This window comes from Prunus avium, chromosome 2, assembly GCF_965620075.1.
Source record: "Prunus avium chromosome 2, drPruAviu1.hap1.1, whole genome shotgun sequence".
NCBI classification, from domain to species: Eukaryota; Viridiplantae; Streptophyta; class Magnoliopsida; order Rosales; family Rosaceae; genus Prunus; species Prunus avium.
The window spans coordinates 30,514,211-30,527,401 of NC_142285.1; the positions used below are offsets into that span (position 1 = coordinate 30,514,211).

The window sequence follows — 13,191 nt, forward strand, 5'->3', positions numbered from 1 at the left end:
GTTGTTTAAAAGTACATTTTTTCTTTGTTTTTCCAGATGAGAAAAAACAAATTCTGCTGGGGAAAATAAAGAGAAAAGGAAATGAAGAGACAAATTAAAGTCAAAGCGTTTTGGTTAATAGCTTGTGTAACAGTGTGAGAATGGCAGGTGTGTGTGTGTGACCATCCATGTATCTAAATAAGAATAAAACTTTAGTGCCATGTAAAATTACTTGAAACAAGAAAGTCATAAATCGGAAAATTTATGAATCAGGAAATAAGAAATGAGTATAAAATCAACTATTCATATAATTAATCCAATTTACAATATGAAAAGAGGTAAGTGCTCATGTGATAAAATCCTATTAAGGGAGGGCTCCAAATTCACATAGGTTTCAGATTTTGTGGTCCTTTAAAAAAAAAAAAAATTACAAATTAGCTTGAGGACTTTAAGGTCAAAGTGCTATTAATATGGAGTGAAAAAAAAGGGAAAATCTTCAATTCTAATCCTATCACATCATACCTATAATGATGTAATATGCCAATAGCAGCATCCACTTAAAAAGAATAAATAAATAAATAAGTTGAATTTTAAAACAATTTTCATTCATAATTTAATACAATGAATTATATAAACTTGGTACAGCGATTAACCAGTGAGACAGAAGTTAGTTGCTTATTTTGTTTTTAGTTTTCTCATTTAAAAAAAACCTTCATTAAAAAAAAAAAAAAAAAAAAACCAAGGCTGCACATGTGAATTCATCAATCATATTATTTGGACCCACACGTGCGGCCCACGATTTCATCAAAATCCGACCACATTAGTGATTGGACTGTCTTTAATTCCGGAGAGAGAGAATAAGAGTGAGAGAGAGCGACTGTGTGTGACTGTGAGAGAGCGAGAAAAAGTGCCACCAAGAGAGCCTTCCCTTGGGCCCCAATCAGAGTTCGCCACGCCCACGTCTCACTTATCTGTCACCGGCTCCGCCGCTTAACTGGGCCGGCGGTGACATGCTCTTTCGCGCTCCTACCCACAACAGATTTCCTCAATCCCAGGTAGCTCTCTCGCTCTCTTGCTTCTGAAAATTTTCTTAGGGTTTAGGGTTTTATGATTTGTATTGAAAATCGAGACTTTATTCTGGTGTTATCAATTTGCTATTTTTAAAATTTTTAGTCTTTTGATATTATGACAAGATTTAGGGATTGTGTTGTGGGGAAGGGACTGTTGGTTTTGTTTAATGTATTTGAAGGATTAGTTTTGGTAGGTTACAAACCAGAAGTCTTGAGTTTTAATTTTCTTTTTGTTTGATTGGATACAACTACTAAATAAAGAAATGGGGTAGGGGCAGTTGCATGGTTCTTTAATTAATTTGATGTGGGAATTCTTATGGCTGCAGTTGTTGTTATAGATTGAATTGACATTGACATAAATGGTTTTTAATTAATTTCTGATTGCCAGAAGGAAGGAATTGCGTTTACATGAATTTGCAGGATGGGCCCTGAATTGGAGGTGAAACCAAAGTCGGGAGCTGCTATGGAAGTTTCAGTTGCTAAGGATGGAACTACCCATCATGACGTAGACGATAAGTTTATGCCTTGTGTAAGTAACTACAAAGATAATATCTTGGAAATGGAAGAAACATTGGTTGGACAAACTACTGCCTCAAATAAAAAGGAGAATGCGGAGCTAAACAGAACTGGTGGTACAAGTCCTGATGATGTTCAGATTCTTGAAGGTGAATGTGGGGATTTGACAGAGAATTCGAGTTCTTTTGGTGATACAATTTCTGGGACAGAGGATGGTTCAACGTTGGATGGTGACGAAGCTGATTCACAGTTAGGTGAAAATGAGTTCGCTTCAGTATATGATGGATATTTTGGTGCATTTCAAACAAGGTACATTGTGGTTTAATGATTTCTTCTATGTCTTACTTAAATCTTTTCTATAGGGTAGCATTGAATGATTTGCAAGCCTAGAATACAATTGTAAAGGTAATCTCTTGTTTGCAATTTAGTGCTCAGTTGTCAAAATATTGATTATACACTTTGAAACATGTAGTGAAGTTCAATAGAAGTTTTTCTGATTAAGTTTGTCAAATGGGGTTTCCCATTTTGTTGTACCAAAAAAAGAAAAACTTATCCTTTCAGACATTTATGATGTTTGAATTTCCTTAGCTTGAGGCCTTGAGAGGGATTGTGGCTGGTGTCATTCTTTGGAAAATTTCTTAAGTCTGAATTTCTGTGTAAATAAATCTTAGGATCGAAATTTGTGCCTGATTGGTTGGGTTCCAAGCTGCATTACCAGGAAAAAGAGGGATGGGAATGAACAAGGTGAGCATTAATTTCTGCTTGCTGGACGGGCATGGGTTTAAATCCTTCCTTCTGGCCCTGGGTTGTATGCATATCTTTTGATATTTACAAAAGCTTTTTTTTGCTTAACTTATGCCCTCCTTTTATTTCTTTACTTTTCTTCCTCTTCTCAACTTTTTCTTGGTGTGAAAGTCTGTTGGGATATTCTTTGAGATTCAAGGATGGTGGTGGTAGAATTGGATGGTAAATTACATTGGTTGTACTTTAAAATAGTTAACTATGGAGGCTGTGTTTCTGGATGTTTCACCACTCTTAAACAACTGTTATCTTTAAGTTTGACTTGTATTTCTAGTGTTACTAATAATTTTGTTTCATAGTTGATTAGTAGTGAGTGCTTGATATTTGTTTTTGTTGTAATTTTCCTGTTTTAGTTATGTTATGCTTGGTCATTTGAACCTCTAATGTCTTTAAATTACATTTAAAAGAAACTATATGAAATTTCTCTATGTGTTAATTTTAAAAAGATATCAAAACTTTACATGTCTGGTAGGGGTAGGTAAGGATGGGTAATGGGTTTCATTTCCCCTTTAGGATGAGGGCAAGGTTTGGATGTGCGTGTATCTCTTTTCTTTTCATACGGTGCTTCTCATCTCACATGTTTCAGTCATGGTCAGCTACACATGTTGAACTTTGTTACCACTTTATTGAACATCAATTTTAATATAAAAAAAGGGCATAGTTGCAAAATTATTTTGATGCAAAGGATTTACTTTCTTCATTATTTTTGATGATTGTGCCCACCATATTGTTGTCATGATTATATACTCTTTGTTGGATTTTGTATTTGTACGTCACATTCACATGGTTTATGTGTACATCTGATTTTCTAGGAAGAAGAAGTTGACCCCCCAGTGGAGGAAGTTTATACGTCCTGAAATGTGGCGGCTTAAATGGCTGGAACTGCAGATTAAGGAACTTCTGTCCCAGACCCAAAAGTATGAGTCAGAACTTGCAAAGTATGACAAAGAAAAGCTGTCTGCATTTGAGGGCTTCACATCAGAAGGTTTTGATGCAATGCCAACACCAAAGTTGATGAAAAGGAAGAAAAGAAAGAGAGTTGAAGATACTACTGACATAGCATCGTATATGTCACATCATAATCTGTTCTCCTATGGTATTAATTTCCCAAAATTTTCTTGATTCATTGTTGCTAACTACAAGTCTGATTTGCAACTACACGTCTGACTTGTGTTTTTTGTTCTTTCTTAGTTCCTGAAAGTAAGAAGACTGCTGCTAATGGTGTTTGCATGCAGGAAGACTGGGGTGATCTCGGTAAGTATGGAATATCGATTTGACTTCATATGGATCTGCATGCATATATTTTTCATATGCAGACCGTCTTTGACAAATAAATGTATGTGCATGTGTGTCTGTTTGTGTATCCATTTATTTAGTTCCCATAATGAAGTCAATTTTGTTTTACATAGTGGAACAAACACATCCCCAATTGCAAATTTGAAAGTGAAGATGTTAATTGCATATTATATATATTTTTTCTGTAACTTAAAAGCATTTGATTTGTTCCCTGAAAATGTTGAGACTTTGAATTGTCTTTTGGTTTCATGCTATTTAATCTTCTATATATTATCGTTGAATGCTTAAATCTATTATTAGATCATGTACCACTTTAAAGCGTCCAATTTCTGTTTTTGTTTTAATAATATTTGTTCATTATTTTTATTCCCTTTTAAATCTTTCATCACTATAGCAGGAGGTAAAACTAGTTATGGCCATAATGAGTTTGAGACAAATGATATATGGTCATCTCTCGAGTTCAGAGATGGTAATAGTTCCTTGGAAGATATTCTTTGGAAGATTGAAGTGGTACATTCACAAGTATGGCAGTTGAAGACACGAATTGACAAGGTCGTGCAGGAAAATCCAGGGAACTTGTCTGCTAACCATTTCCTAATACCATGTGATACATTGAATGGCTCTGCTCAAAATCCTGCTTCTCCTCCTGAAAATGGAAATACATTACTAGTGGAAACTTTATCCACTGCATCTCAGCATGTCGAGTTTAACATTGGAAATCTATTTTTACCTCAGAGTGCAGTTTCAAGTCATGAAGAGCTGACCCCTCTTCCTGGTATGACTGGAAATACAGATCAGCCTTGGCTTGGCAATGTACTTGAAAATGTAAGTTTTTATTTTTTGAACTGATTTCAACACTTTTCATTTGTTGGTTTACACTTGTTGGTAGTATATTCATGAGTATGAGCATGTTTATTGATTTGGGTTTCAATCTTGCAGTCAACACACACACACACACACACACACACACACACACACACACACACACATATATATATATATATACACTTGCATTCTTGTTTCTATTGGTTCTATATTGAAATTGCAAATGATAAGCGTTGTTTTCGGCCATTATATATCTGGTACTGGTTTTATGCTGGCTTGACTAACCCATGGAAAAGAATTGTCTTAAGAATAGACATGCAGTAATCTTGCTTTAAACCCCAGTTTGGTGAAAATCTCGGTGACCATTGTACTCTCTGTTAGTCGATGTTTACAAGGTGAACAAGTTAACCTAGTATCCTGTTATTGTCCCTAAGGGGACAACTCTGTGGGCTTCTTCATGCTAACTTTTCCCAGGCTGGCTGGGTTTGGGTCCTGGCCATGTTCCGATTCAATGTTACAACTAGCAAAAAAAATACTGTTATTAATTTTCCCTAGTTTGACCGTCCAATTTCATAGGGTTGTACCAATTGCTAGCTGTTACGTGGTCATGTAATAATAATTAAAACCGAGTCTTGTAAATCATCATACTGGATCAATCATGAAGATGGACTGTAACCCTTATGTGGTATTGTGACACACGATATGTCAGACTGATTTTTCCTTCATATATTCAGGTTGAGGATGGGTACCTTATACCTAATGCTGCTGTCAAGGATGAGCCATATAATTTTGAAGTTAAAGATCAGCTCATCCAGAAGCCTCACATATCACTTGAAGAGCAGAAAACCAATTTTCCTGTTCCGGTTTCAGAAACTGAGTTGGCCACAAACTTTCCTGTTCCGGTTTCGGAAACTGCATTGCCGACAAGTTCCAGTGTACCTAATGCAACTCATGAATCAGATTCCACCACCAGGACGAATTTCCGTTGGAACACAAGAAATCGAGGGAGGAGAAAACCTGGCTCGTATGCATATAAGTTGAGCCGGAAATCGTAAAGCTAGCTGGATTAGAAGTGACATAATATTACTTTTGTTATGATATCTTGTATATGCTGCTTATTCTGCTGTACATGCTCTCATACATGCAAATATGATTTCAACTGTACATGCTGCTCATTTAGGCAAACACACTCTACTCTGGTGGAAACATTATTATTTTGTTTGATGCTTTTGATCAATTGATTTTGGGCATTTTTCCTGAATTATGGGGTGCTATATTAGCATCAAATTAATTGCTTACATTTCCAAGTCTGTGTAAAGAGCAATTTCAGTGTCAAGTGAATGGGGCAAATTCTATGAATATAGGTGTCTGATGCAGGAGCATCTATTAGACTTTCCTAATCTAAGTGGGCATCAGCCAATAAGGCTAAGTTTTAGTAATATTAAATTAATAGGTTATTTTATTACTTGTTTTCCTATTCTTACTAGGATTTGGTTTAATTTCCTGTTTAGGTTTTTAATTTCCTATGTCAATTAGGTTTTCTATATTCTAGTATAAATAGGCTATTAAGAGACTCTTGTATTTAGTTTTTGTTGATGAATATAATTTTAGACTTAGTCAATAGAGTTTCTATTGGGATTTTGCCCTAGAACTCAGTTATCTTTGTTCCAACTTCGATTCTACTGCTTTATCCTTGTATCCTTTGTATTTTGAGTATTTGTGGGTCGCTGGACAGCAGCTTATAGCCGCTGCCCTGCATCAAAGTCTCACACTCTGGTTTGCAGCCATTTCTGTTTATTCTGATGAGAAATATTTCAGCAACATAAATTGTATTATTGTAGCAATTGTATTGTACATGCCCTTATGTTACAATAAAGTATAGATTATGATCAAGATGCTATTTTCCCCATGAAAACCCTTCTGGAGATCTTAACAGAAATGAGCACCAGCACAGTTGCCGATGGTACGAAAACGACGTCGGGAATGGCCTTGATCATTTTCAGCTGGGGAATATTCTCCCCTGCTCTTTTAGTAGCCATGGCTACTGGTGGTGTTACTATTCCTGCTATCATGGTAGTGCCATCAACCTTGCTAAGCTTCACATTTTTCTTCAGAAATTCGATGAGGAGCTTCTTCCTGTCTGCCTCTGGTGTTTTTTGCCATTGTTTGAATACAGCCTGCTAATTGTTAATGTGTTAGAGAGAGCTTGGAAAGTGAAGTGAAGATGCATGGGTAATTTTAACTGACCTCTATTTCATTGTGTGGTGGCGCATCGTAGTGCTTACCAGGCAAAGCTGCGTTAAAAGTGCTGGATAAGATTGTGTTAAGGGGCAGGGATTAGAAGCTTTTAATAAAAATAAATTTTAAAAAAACATGCTTATAGTTTATAGTTTTTGTCCAAAATTTAGGAAATCCGCTGAAATTTGGTGAGAATATTTATGAAAGAACATGCTTTAGAGACTAGTTCTTTGTTTGTTTACAACAATACGCTTTAGGCCGATTAAAAATAAAAAGGAAAGAGTTATGTTGCGGCTCATTGTCCTAGTCAACTAGTCTAACCCACATATGCATTTTGCATGATTATTTAACGTCATACATATTGTAATGAACATTTTTCTTGTGGTTACATTTATGCACGCTTACTTGAAAATATCAAGAATGGCGATGTGGAATTCCTCGAAGTTGCTGATATCTTTCTCTATGAACTGCTTGTATACCGTTCCCATTACAAAATTTAACATCTGGGCGGATGGCATCCCTGTAATGCAAATAACCAGCTCCAAATCATTATAAGTGTCATATAGAATTATTCAAAGATGCTCTATTGAGAATGAAAGAAAAACAACTGCGAAGAAAAATATGAGAGATAAAAGCAAAGTTTATCAGATACTGAGAGGACAAAAACACAACTAAAACCCCAAATGCAACCCATATAAAATGGTAAATAAAATGAACCAACCTCCTCCCAATCCCATGAAACTCATAGCTATTCCCATTCTTTAGAAACCTTGTCATAGCAGGTCCAATAACTATGAATGTGTATGTATATATAATATATGTCTTGAGGGAGAGAGATATAGAGAAAGAGAGTGGCAGAGAGGTTTGAGGGTACAGTAAATGTCCTGTTTAGTCATGTCCAAGCAAGGTATCTGGTTCTTAGCTTGGGACTAACTGTTGGCTTGGGGCAGGCATCTGCAGCGGTATTCTCATTTTGCAAAGGCATCTTGCAGCTGTTGTTGCCCTATATTTTTCTTCTTTCTTGCTTAACAAGCGAGGTGGTCTGGCCAATGAGCTTACGAAAGAATATACAAGCATTTTGTTCCGGTAAACAACAATCTTCTGGAAATTGATTAATGGGAAGAGTCTCTACTTCCCCTTATATATTCCAATGTTTTTCCGTATAAATTGATAAATTATTAACCTCCACGTATACACTGATGGATCTACACTGTAGAGAACGTACAGTAAGAAAGGAATGTTCTCAGTCACGACTCACAAGTTCACAGAAAATTGGTATTTGGCATGTTCAAAACTTTTCTCTGCCATTTGAAAAGTGCCTCAAAAGGGCCCTTACATGTTTTTCAGGTTACCCTGCATTTTTTTTTCTCTCTCTAGACTCAAAAGCAATTCACCCATTTTCTATAAAATCCATCATATGCTTCCAACTCTGCCTCAAAGTTGCTAAAATATGAATGTGGTTTGAATATTTGACAATTTTGTATTCTTCTAAGGAGGAGTATATAGGAGTTTACAAGGAAATAAATACATGAATTAATTAGGAGAATACATATAGGAATTAATTATGAGAATATCTCCCAATTATACAAAGATTGTCAACTATACTGAAAAAGGAAATAAATCACCTAATGAACTTAGGAAATAAATCTCCTTGATTTGTTAGGTTAACTCATGTCACACTCCTCTTTAATTTGGTGCATACACATCACCAATGCCCAATTTGATAAGTGAGTTATGAAACACTCGTTTAGAGACAGCCTTTGTCAAGACATTAGCTAACTGATCTTCTAATTTTACAAAGGGTAGGCAGATGATTTTGTTCTCAAACTTTTCTTTGATGAAATGTCTATCACCTCAACATGTTTTGTTCGATCACGTTGAATTGGATTGTGAGCAATATCAATCGTTGACTTGTTGTCACAATGTAACTGCATGAGCTTCTCCGGTTTAAAACTCAATTCTATGAAGAGGCCTTTGATCCACAATAATTCATGAATTCCTTTGGCCATACCTCGATACTTTGCTTATGCAACCTTCCAACAAGGCGCTGGTATTGTTCCTTATTGGTTAGCAAGTGGTCCATGTCTTCACACAACTCGTGATTCATCTCAATGGGTGTGTCGGCAGGCTTACATCCTAGCATTCTTGTCAGCAGATCCATCACATACTTCTATTGAGACAGAAAAATACCAGTCTTTGACCTTGCTACTGTAGGATTTAAAACAATTTTAAGAAGTTCATTTGAATATTAAAAATGCATTAAATCAAATTAATCGCTGCGGAAGTCAATGGTGCTTGTTTAAATTCAAAATCAAAGCTTCTTTCCAAGTTTCTTAAGCCACGAACATTGATATGTTTTTCATAAATGGAAATTCCAGGAGAAATGATAAGATCTAATTTATGGGCGTTAATCTTGATCTAATTGCAATATGATTTACTTGCCAATTATATGTATTTATTCCTGTATATCCTCATTGGTATCAAGAGCCTGAGAGTTACTGTATTCGATACATCGTCAATTTTTTTTCTTTTCTCGATCTCATGGCTTCCTCCTCTGCTCTTGACCTTCCTAGCATTAGTCACGTTATCTCTGTTCATCTTGAACGTGATACTACCTGACCTGGCTTACTCAGATTGTTCCTGTTCTTCACAACTGTTGCTTGCTCTCCTATGTCGACGGTAGCTACCCAAGTCCCTCTTCCATTATTCTAGACCCCAAGGCCAAGGAAAGTGAGTCTTCTCCTCCGTCTCTCATCTCCAATCTCGAATATGAGGATTGGGTTCAGAAAGATCAGCTTGTTCTCTCTCATTCTCATCAATGGTTCTCTTCATCATAAGGTTCTTATTACTGTTGCTACCAAAACCACCGCATGTGACACTTGGGTGGCTCTTGAAACCCATTTCGCTTCTCCGAATCAAAATTGTCTTCTTCACCTTCGTAGCGATTTGCTTCGCACTACCTATGGTGATTCTTCCATTACTGATTTTCTGGATCGTATTCACTCTATTACATATAACTTGGCTTTGGCAAGTGCTCCAGTTCATGAATCTAATCTTCTTGCTGTGGTTATGAATAAAGTTGGTCCGCTTTATGAGAATATGGTTGCTACCGCTCAAGCTCGTGAGACACCCATCAGCATGCATGACCTTGAAGCCCTTCTCTTGTCGGCTGAACGACGTCTTCAGGCTTCGTCTTCTCTGGTTATCTCTTCTGGTGTGACGACTATGGTTGCTTCCAGTGGCTGTCGCGGTGGCCGTGGTGGGTGCAACTTTGGTGATCATGGTGGCTTCATTGGCAGTGCTTCGGATCGTCACACCTCGCTCTCTGCTCTGCATTTTGGTTCTTCTTCAAGCTCTGGGTCTTACGGCTTCTCGCAGTATTCTTCTTCACAGCCACATCGTCACCAAAATTCTAGTCAAGGTGTTCTTGGGCCTCCTCCCTCGGGCCATCATAACTCATCTTTTGGGTCCAATTCTTCTTTTCGTGAGCCTTTGCAATGTTACAATTGTCATGGTTTTGGACATGTTGCTGTTGTGTGTCCTTCCAAGGCTACTTCCGTGCTTGCTCCTCCTACTCGTCTTCAAGGCATGACCGTTCACCATCTGTCCCATGATGGCGCACAACAATGGGTTGCTGATACTGGGGCTAACACCCACATCACCAATCACTTAAGCCATCTTTCCCTTGCTAGAGAGTATCATGGTTCCAACAATGTTGGAGGTGTGCTTGGTGGAACAGGTTTGCCTATTACTCATATTGGTCACTCTCGTATCTCTCACCTTAACTCTTCCTTTTCTCTTAATAATATTCTTCACTGTCCCGATGCCTCTCTTCCCATTTTATCTGTTCATAAATTCACTACTGATAACAATTGTTTCTTCACCTTTTTCCCTAATTGCTATTTTATCCAGGATTTGGCAATGGGGAAGATTGTTTTTCCAGGGCAAGAGTAGCAATGGCCTATATGCGTTTTCCTTCTCCCCAAATGAGTCATTTCAAATTTTGCCTGATCGTGTTGCTTTGCCAGGTGTTCATGTCAGTCACTCCGTCTGGCACTCTCTTCTTGGTCATCATGCTTCATCTACTTTACAATTTTTGTTTTCTCATAATAAATTGTCGTTTTCTAGCTCTCACCCTAGTTCCTTTTTTTTTTTGTTTTTTTTGTGAGTCATGTCCATTGGGTAAAAGTGTTAAGTTACCCTTTAGTCTGTCTCTTTCTGTTTCTACTGTACCGCTTGAACTTATTCACTTCGATGTGTGGAGTTATTCAAATAAATCAATTTCTGATTTTTCTTATTATGTTCTCTTTGTTGATGATTTTTCCCGTTATTCTTGGATTTACCCAATGAAGTTAAAATCTGAAGTTTTTCTCTCATTTTGTTAAATTCAAGGCATTGGTCGAAAATATGTTCTCTACTAAAATTAAGGCTTTTCAATCTGATGGGGGTGGGGAATACACTAGTCATTTATTTAAGGATTTTTTTTAAAATCTCATCATGGCATTCATCACCGTCTCTCTTGTCCCCATCACCCTGAGCAAAATGGCTTAGTTGAACGCAAGCACCGTCATACTGTCGATACTGGTCTCACACTTTTGGCCCATGCCTCTATGCCCCCTTCCTATTGGGATGAGGCTATGCATACCGTTGTCTATCTAATTAATTGTCTCCCTTCTAAATTACTTAATCATAAATCACCTTATGAAATCTTATTTCACAAAGTCACTAATTATTCTTTTCTCAAAACTTTTGGGTGTGCTTGTTTTCCTTACTTACGCCCATATAATTCTAATAAATTGCATTTTCGGTCCTCTAAGTGTATATTTTTAGGTTATTCTTTAAATCATCAAGGTTATTGTTGTTTAGATATTTCTTCGCATCGTGTCTTTTTATCTCGTCATGTATTGTTTGATGAACTTTCTTTTCCTTTTCACAAGGCCTCTGCTACTCCTACTTCAGACTGTTCTCCGTCATCACCAACTGACCTGCCTCTACTTCTCCCTGGCCCTACTTTTTAATCCTGCAGCTTTGTCTCCTCCAGCCTCACTCCTCCGACGCTCCAGGCCCAGCCCTCTCTGCGGGCTCCAGCCACTGCACAACCTGCTTCCCCTGACCCGCCTCCTTCCAGCCTTGCACCACCCCGTGCCGTGTCCGCTCCTCCTCCGAGCTTACCACCTGTGTCGTCCCCTATCCCCTCAGGTCTGCCTTCTCCTCCCTGCCCTGCCAGCCCCAGTCACCTTACCTACACCCCCTCATTCTCGTTTCTCTCACACATATTCTAAAGATCTGCACAACAAAATTGTATTTCCCTTTGTCATGTCTGTTCCATCTGGTACATCTTCTCCTCCCTATGATACTTCTCTGGTAAGTGTATCCAATACTTATTTAATGGTTACTCGTGCTAAAGCTGGTGTTCGTAAACCTAATCCTAAATATGCGCATCATGCGTTGGTTTCTACTGATGATTCTTTTGAGCCTACTTCTTTTTCACATGCTAATAAGCTTAAGGAGTGGCATCTTGCCATGGCAGATGAGTTTAATGCTCTTCTTGGTGTCGTGACTTGGACTTTAGTTCCTCGTACTCCCGCTATGAATGTGTTGCTAAATAAGTGGTTTTTCGGGTCAAGCGAAATTCTGATGGTACTATTCAATGTTATAAGGCTCGCTTGGTGGCCAATGGTTTTCATCAGCAGCCGGGCCTCGAATATGGTGAAACCTTTAGTCCTGTTGTTAATCATTCTACTATTTGCCTTATCTTGGCTCTTTATGTGTAGTTTAGTTGGCATGTTAGTCAATTGGATGTTTAGAATGCCTTTTTACATGGCTATCTTGATGAGGAGGTTTATATGCGCTAGCCTGTTGGCTTTGTTGATCCCACATATCCTGATCATATCTGTTGCTTACGAACGCTCCCTTTATGGTCTTAAGCAGGCCCCTCGCGCTTGGTTCCACTGTTTCTCACCTGTTTCAGTTAGGTTTTATTGCTTCTAAGTTTGATTCATCTCTTTGTGTACACTCAAGGATCTATTCACATTTATTTGTTGATTTATGTGGATGATATTCTTGTCACTGGCTCCGATCCTTCTCACATCACCACCTTTATCTCTAATTAGGGCAGCCAGTTCTCTATGAAGGATCTTGGCCCCGCCAACTATTTCTTGGGCATGAAGCTTGTTTGTACTTCATCTGGGCTCTCTCTTACCCAGACCAAGTATGTTGTCGACCTTCTCAAGTGTGTTAACATGCATGAAACTAAACATGTGCCTACCTAAGCTATTAGTGGTCGTCGTCTTAGCATTTCTAATGGGGATCCTCTTCCTGATCCCACTGAGTACCGTAGTACATCTGGGGCTCTTCAGTACTTAACTCTCACTGGTTCGGATATTGCCTTTGCTGTTAATCAAGTGTGTCAATTTATGCATCCACCTACTATTGCTCACTGGCTCACTGTCAAACGTATTCTTCG

At 37.9% G+C, this 13,191-nt stretch overlaps 2 protein-coding genes across 3 annotated transcripts; one reads left to right on the plus strand and one right to left on the minus strand.

Annotated features, from left to right (window-relative positions):
* Window positions 1-809: 809 nt before the first annotated feature.
* LOC110745175 (uncharacterized) lies at window positions 810-5,748 on the plus strand. Of its 2 annotated transcripts, none has more exons than XM_088249556.1 (6): window positions 810-1,034; window positions 1,438-1,874; window positions 3,179-3,462; window positions 3,558-3,620; window positions 4,057-4,487; window positions 5,222-5,748. In XM_088249556.1, the coding sequence occupies exons 2-6, from the start codon at window positions 1,471-1,473 to the stop codon at window positions 5,540-5,542; spliced, it is 1,503 nt and encodes a 500-aa protein (XP_088105682.1). In that variant the 5' UTR covers window positions 810-1,034; window positions 1,438-1,470; the 3' UTR covers window positions 5,543-5,748. The 2 variants fall into 2 exon arrangements, with proteins under 2 accessions (XP_088105682.1, XP_088105683.1); XM_088249557.1 differs by having other exon boundaries at window positions 4,060-4,487.
* A 551-nt stretch (window positions 5,749-6,299) lies between these two features.
* Window positions 6,300-7,547, minus strand: LOC110745174 (calcium ion-binding protein). Its single transcript, XM_021945253.2, has 4 exons — window positions 7,447-7,547; window positions 7,131-7,245; window positions 6,735-6,795; window positions 6,300-6,664 (listed from the first exon to the last, which is right to left on the minus strand). The coding sequence occupies exons 1-4, from the start codon at window positions 7,481-7,483 to the stop codon at window positions 6,377-6,379; spliced, it is 501 nt and encodes a 166-aa protein (XP_021800945.2). The 5' UTR covers window positions 7,484-7,547; the 3' UTR covers window positions 6,300-6,376.
* Window positions 7,548-13,191: the final 5,644 nt, after the last annotated feature.

Coding starts and splice junctions, on each gene's coding strand:
- LOC110745175 (XM_088249556.1), top strand. CDS start 1,471: ATGGGCCCTGAATTGGAGGTGAAACCAAAGTCGGGAGCTGCTATGGAA. Junction 3,463..3,557: donor TCATAATCTGTTCTCCTATG/GTATTAATTTCC, acceptor GTTCTTTCTTAG/TTCCTGAAAGTAAGAAGACT. Junction 4,488..5,221: donor TTGGCAATGTACTTGAAAAT/GTAAGTTTTTAT, acceptor TCATATATTCAG/GTTGAGGATGGGTACCTTAT.
- LOC110745174 (XM_021945253.2), bottom strand. CDS start 7,483: ATGGGAATAGCTATGAGTTTCATGGGATTGGGAGGAG. Junction 7,246..7,446: donor TTTCATGGGATTGGGAGGAG/GTTGGTTCATTT, acceptor TTTGCATTACAG/GGATGCCATCCGCCCAGATG. Junction 6,665..6,734: donor CACCACACAATGAAATAGAG/GTCAGTTAAAAT, acceptor AACAATTAGCAG/GCTGTATTCAAACAATGGCA.